A 6218-nucleotide genomic window follows, 5' to 3' on the forward strand; every position below is an offset into this window, starting at 1 on the left:
GCTTATGACATTAATGCCAATAATTTTTTTTTCTCAGACAAAGTGGTTTTGTATCAATTTGTTTCATGACACGCTTGCAAAGAATAATCGGCCTTTATTGGGAAAATGTACAGTTTCATATTGGAATGTGTCATTATTGTCAGTAAAACGATCAGCGTTTGCAAGTTGTCACAGGTTGCAGTATGCTTTTTTCTGTCACTTCTTCAAAAGTTTATCAACTTTTTTCTTTTCCAGATTAATCATAATGATTTCTCGAGGAAAAATGCTGATAGAGTTAGCATTGAATACCGATAAAGAGTCCCAAAATGGTTTATGTAAGAATTCATCCGACAGAGGAGGTAGGGAAATTGTACGGTACCAATACTGAATGTACAATAAATCACACTAAATTGTTTCTTGAACTCTTTTGGTTCATTGATATCATACACGGGTTTCCTCCTCATTGTATTGAGTATATTTTAGAATTCATTTCAGGAGAATCCGGAGTTAAAAGGAAACTCGTTTTCACTGATACCTCAGTTGATGATATTCTTCAGCCAGCAGCAATCAAGCAAAAAACCGATAAGGGGGAAACATTTTTAGTTGCGAAGAATGACACAACTAATGTTGCAGAATCCTCAAAAGCGGGTACGTTTTTCAGTAAAAAACAGGAGCAACATGAATAGAGTATGAGAACAAACATAAAAATGATTGTATTCCTACTTGCTTGTCAAGTTCCTGACGTATCCAATTCCATACCTGGTACTGTATTTTCCTTGATTGCACATTCATCTGAAGAACGTTCGAACAAGGCTAGCAAGAACATTAATGCAAGGTCAACTACCGAGGAAAGAGTCGATACGAGTATATTGGATGTATGTGATACGGAGAACCAAGCCACTGATGGAAAAACTCCAGAAATTATAGGTGAGAAATTGTAACATTTGTTGGAAATACTGAAATAGTCAATCTTCAAAACGAATTGGTAGAAAAATCTATAAAATACAAATATACCAAATGAAAAAATATAGACATTCTGTTATGTAATTGATCTCTGAAAAAATGTTTCAACTTTCACAACAAAGGTTCCAATCTCATCGTTTATTTGTTTTTCTGTTTACTGCAGGATTTCAACGTTCTGGATCCAAGTCTGACAAATCAAGCTCCTCATCCTCTTCATCGAACTCAAGCAGTAGCAGCAGTGATTCAAGGAATAAAAGCGAGTCTGAAGTTTTTGATGATTCTGATGCAGACGAAGACTGGAACCCTTCATCTGACGAAGAGAGCAGTGAAGATGAACTCCAGAAAAATATTGACCATCGTGTTCTCATGACCCAAACACTTTCAAGCAGTAATACTTGTAAAGTTGGTGTTGCTGTGACTGTCAGATGCCATGCATTCAGCACCATCATTCAGCAATGTGAGCCAAACTCGTGATTCACTTTCAAGTACCCCTGCCCCTGGTATCAGAAGTACCAGTAATGCCGAAATCTCCTTTGCTTCTACCATTGATATTCTGAGCCCAGTTAAAAAAGGCAAATGAAGAAGAAATGAATCCAGCTGGAAGAGAAACATTTTGAAAGCAGCTAAAAATTATGGGAAAACGTACGATTCATTCATTCATTCATAACTGTACAACAGAAATCATTCCAAAATATCGTTACGTGCGTGAAGGTGGGCAGAGGCAACGAAGAAATCATAATGCTGCTTTCTTTTTCAATCTTGGCGACAGACGCATTCGTGTTTGTGAGTTATTTTTTAGAAATACCTTAGATATCAATGACCGCCCTATTCGCACTGTGTTTGAGAAGAAAGATAAACTGGCTGGTGCCGTGATGGCCGAAGATAAAAGAGGAAAGCACGGCAATCAGCTCAAGATGAACGAAGCTGTCAGGAATAGAATTATAGATCATATCAACAGAATTCCCAAAATTGAGAGTCATTATACCCGCAAAAGTACTACGAAACACTACATTGAAGGGGGCAAAACCATAACTGATATTTACAACGATTACATGAACGACTGCAAAAGAGATAATGTTACCTTTAGTAATTTCAATTACTTCTATAACATTTTCACTAATGACTTCAATTTAGGTTTTTTCCAGCCTAAAAAAGATCAGTGCGAAACATGTGTTGCTTATGAGAATGCGTCAGAGACAGATAAACAGAACTTGAAGGCAAGTTATGATCAGCATTTGGTTGAAAAAGAGCTCTCAAGAAAAGAGAAGGAGAATGATAAACAAACGCTAGCGGATAACGCCTTATTAGCAGTATACGATTCACAAGCAGTTATTCCATTGCCAAAGGGCGACTGCTCAGCTTTTTACTGTCATCACCCGAAGACGATTGTAGATACCAACAATCGAAACGTCGTGAACTAACGTGACTTGGAATCTCTACACTTTTTATTTTTTATTATTTTCTTTTTTCATTCCTTTAATTTTATTTATTCAATTATTATATTTTTACTTGTAGGTTATTTCACTATCATTTTATTTCAGGTTTATTGTTGCTTAATATAATTGTTATTTTCAACTATTCTTTTTTAATTATTCTTTTTTACTTGTTTCAGGGATTTCAAATCATTTTATATAGTAGACAATGGAAGTCCGAACTAGTGAAACTCATCACGAAACATTGTCAATCACCTTCAAACAGCTTTTTACTATTCATCTAAATTGAATGTCCTAAGCGATTTGAACAAAAAAAATACCGAATGTTATGTTTGGGATGAATCTAACGGCCACCGTGGAACGAACGAACTTGGATCATGTATTTCGAAATATATTGAGAAACATATTGGAACATACAAGGATATTACTTTCTATTCCGATAATTGTAGCGGACAGTAGAAGAATCAATTCATGTTAGCTGCATATATCTTTGCTCTTCGTAAATACGACCTTAACTCTATCACTCATAAATTTCTTATCAAAGGCCATACCCAAAACGAAGGAGATTCCGTTCACTCTTTGATTGAAAGAAAAATGAAACAAGCTCTTAAAAGTGTTCCAATTTATACGCCAGAAGGTCTCGTTTCATTGATCAGAACAGCAAAAAGAACGGGTGAACCATTTTCTGTTAACGAACTTTCCTATGAAGACTTCTTTGATTTGAAAATTCTAGCCTCGGATATTGGACCTCTGCATATCTTAAAAAATACACAAAAGCAACCAGTCAAATTTAAAGAGATAAAAGTGATGCGAGTTCGAAAAGATTCCACAAGTTCGTTTTTTTTATAAGCTTTCTTATGAGGATCCAGACTTTATGGAGGCCATAATTATAAAAAAAGCCAAGTCATGTGATGCCCGGTTGAAACCTGCCTTCGATACTAAGATACTAAAAAGAGTGACCTCATACGACTAATTGAAAAAAAACTTGATACCAAAAGTCTACAAAACATTCTATGAGAGTCTTTAAAATTGAAACTCCACCTGTGCCTCAAGTGTTATCCAGAAACGGTATTATACAGTTGATTTTACTTTCTATTATTATCTTTTGTATTTCATTATTGTATCTTATTGTAGTATCCATGTAGGTACGAGACCTGTAGATTTTCTAGTAAACGTGACAATATAATTGTAGTGCGTCTATTTGTGTTTTAACCCAATAACAAATTCTTTCTGCTCTTTCCAAACTCATTATGTACTGTAATCAAAGTAATTATCTAAGCGATTCATAACTACCTGTTGGCATTATAGATGCAAGGAGGACATAACTCCAGTTACTTCAATGTCAGACTTCCAAATTGTATTATTTCAGTGGAAATAATGACATATTTCGACATACTCCGAGCCCCATCAATAATATTTTGAACAAGAATGTAATTATTCAAAAGGAACTTTCTTAAAATTGTGGTTTTCCAGACATACTATCCTTCAAACAAAGAAAACACTTCAGGTCCCATCTAAAACTATCCAGTGAAAAGTAAAAACTTAAATCGTAGGCCTGATTTTTATTTTGAATACATTTTATTCTACATTTGAACTTTAAATTCACTCTCCTGAAAAATCACGTGTTTTGAGATATGACGTTGTTGAAAGCAGTGAGCGAAATGTGATTCAAAAATGGATTCTAAAACTAATATTTGCCGAGACGCGTCACTATAGCAGTGATATCTTATATAAAGAAGCTCAAGTCATGGACATCACACAAATTTTATGCATGAAAATAATATTTCTCATTGAAAATAAAAAAAAAATTATATTACAAGTTCATGAACATGCTCATAATACACGAAAGAATGATTCTATATTTTAACCCCGATGTGATAAAACGATTGGACAACGAAGTGTCGATTACCTGGCACCAAATTAATTAACAGAGTGGATTCTCAAGACGGTACGTAATATTTTCAGTAATATGATGAATTTTAAGTGAGTAATTGGGAGAAAAAAAAAAAGGTTTCTTCTGAATATGTCATTCACCTCCAGATTATGGCATTTAGTGAAGTGTGAAATTTTCTGTACATGTAAGTTATCAAAATACCCAAATGTGACTTTACTTGGATGTGTCATTATATCACGTACAAGAAGTTTGAACTGCTTCTGTGATTTTTCTGTTTATTTGTTTTTTACATGTGTTACATTGTTTTGTAATATTTTATTTTATTATGTAAATAAACATTATTATTATTTTTATGATTATTATACAGCCCATTTGTTTTTAATTCGATTTAAGATTTTTCTGTGATCAACTATGTAGATAAGAATCCACACCATGTTACTGCAGTTACAGAGAGTATTGCGTGTGATGTTTATACACTGGTGAATGTTACGAAGCGCTTTTGTTTCAAACATTGCTGTAAACCAAGTATGGTAGTTCTGACGTCCTGACATTGGCACCATCTAGCAAGATGATCAATATTTCTAATAATTTCAGTTATCAATTGATCTTTAGAGAACGATGTTGCAAATACTTTTTTTCTCATAATCTAAACATTATTGTATAGAGTTAGTTTTTGAAATTAATTGCTTTCTTTGGAGGATTTTCACATTTGTGTATCAAAATGGGGAAGAAGAAGGCTGAAAACTTTCTATCTCAAAAACTAATCTCTCGCTTCCAATTCAAACCAGATCCCTATGGCTGGAATTTAATCAAATGAGCAAATGAATGTTATTTACGTACTGTCTTTGATGACATGGGTGGATTCAACAAATTCCGTAACAAAAAGTCGTGATATATGAACGAATTGAGTGTTTTTATTTATAATGCTATCCGTATTCAGTAGCAACTGAAGAGCCGATAAGGCAAATATCTCATGCAGAAACCTCGGATGTCTGGCAGTGACGATGATAGTGTTCCATGTAAGTGAAATTTTACTTCTTTCATCAATTATATTGTGAAAGAATCCTGTGAATGATACTCAATTCGATTCTTTACGAATGTTTGAAATACAAACGAAATAGCTGTTTTGAATGGACTTTTTTCTTCAATTTTGTGTTTTGTGTCTGAAAGTTACTTCTTTCATGTTTGAAGGTGGTTAACAATTTGTTGTGGTGCATCTCATCAGTTTGGACCTTCATTGTCTAATATGATATAAATTAATTTGAAATCCCTAATAGAATCTGTAGAAAATTAAAAAGATTCGCTGAAAAATAATAATTATACTAAGCAAAAAACTGAAATTGCGATGAAATAAAATGCAAGCACTAACCAAAAAAATTAAAAAAAAACTACCTATCAACACGAGATGAAAATTGAAAAAAATCATTAACAAGAGATGAAAATTGAAAGTTTGAAGCCAAGTTACTTCACGACGTTTCGATTTTTGGTATTCACAATCGTCTTTGGGTGATAACTGAACTCATTCCTCCAAGATATGACTATTTATAGGTCATTCGAGTGCTTTCACCTATCTCCTCTTCCCTTTTAGCTTGAGCCCACTTGATGTTATGTTGATGAGTCCAACATGTTCTGCTATTCCTGATTTGCTGGTTTCTTCTCGCTGTGTATGTTTCTTGTGCTCGGAAATGCGAACTTTCAATGGCCTCTTAGTTTCACCGATGTGTGATTTTCGGCACTCTCAGGGTATCCGGTAAATGTAATTCTTGGAATCGCAGTCCGCGTTTGTTGGCCTGGTTTTCTTGAGGCTACTACGGATTGTGTTCCCAGATCTGAAGCAGGTTCTGATGTTATACTTGGTAACAACTTCCCTTACCTTTTCCAACAATCCTATGATGTAGGAAAGTACAAATACTGGTTGTGGCGGCTTCTCTTCCTTGTGAATCTCTTGA

General features: G+C 34.3%; 1 protein-coding gene across 2 annotated transcripts; it reads left to right on the forward strand.

Moving 5' to 3' along the window:
• Positions 1-478: 478 nt before the first annotated feature.
• Positions 479-3305, forward strand: LOC141480969 (uncharacterized). 2 transcript variants are annotated; one of them, XM_074171757.1, is made up of 2 exons: positions 479-906; positions 1106-3305. In XM_074171757.1, exon 2 carries the CDS (start codon positions 1575-1577, stop codon positions 2361-2363), a length of 789 nt encoding a protein of 262 aa, XP_074027858.1. In that variant the 5' UTR covers positions 479-906; positions 1106-1574; the 3' UTR covers positions 2364-3305. Both variants share the same exon structure in this region, with proteins under 2 accessions (XP_074027858.1, XP_074027859.1).
• Positions 3306-6218: the final 2913 nt, after the last annotated feature.

The sequence above is a fragment of the Leptinotarsa decemlineata genome, unplaced genomic scaffold (genome assembly GCF_025532065.1).
Source record: "Leptinotarsa decemlineata unplaced genomic scaffold, Ldec_3_MD MMD2_tig00000035_RagTag_RagTag, whole genome shotgun sequence".
In the NCBI taxonomy this organism is placed as follows: domain Eukaryota; kingdom Metazoa; phylum Arthropoda; class Insecta; order Coleoptera; family Chrysomelidae; genus Leptinotarsa; species Leptinotarsa decemlineata.

Excerpts from the sequence above, each read along its gene's own strand:
- LOC141480969 (XM_074171757.1), top strand. The coding sequence starts at position 1,575 with ATGGGAAAACGTACGATTCATTCATTCATTCATAACTGTACAACAGAA.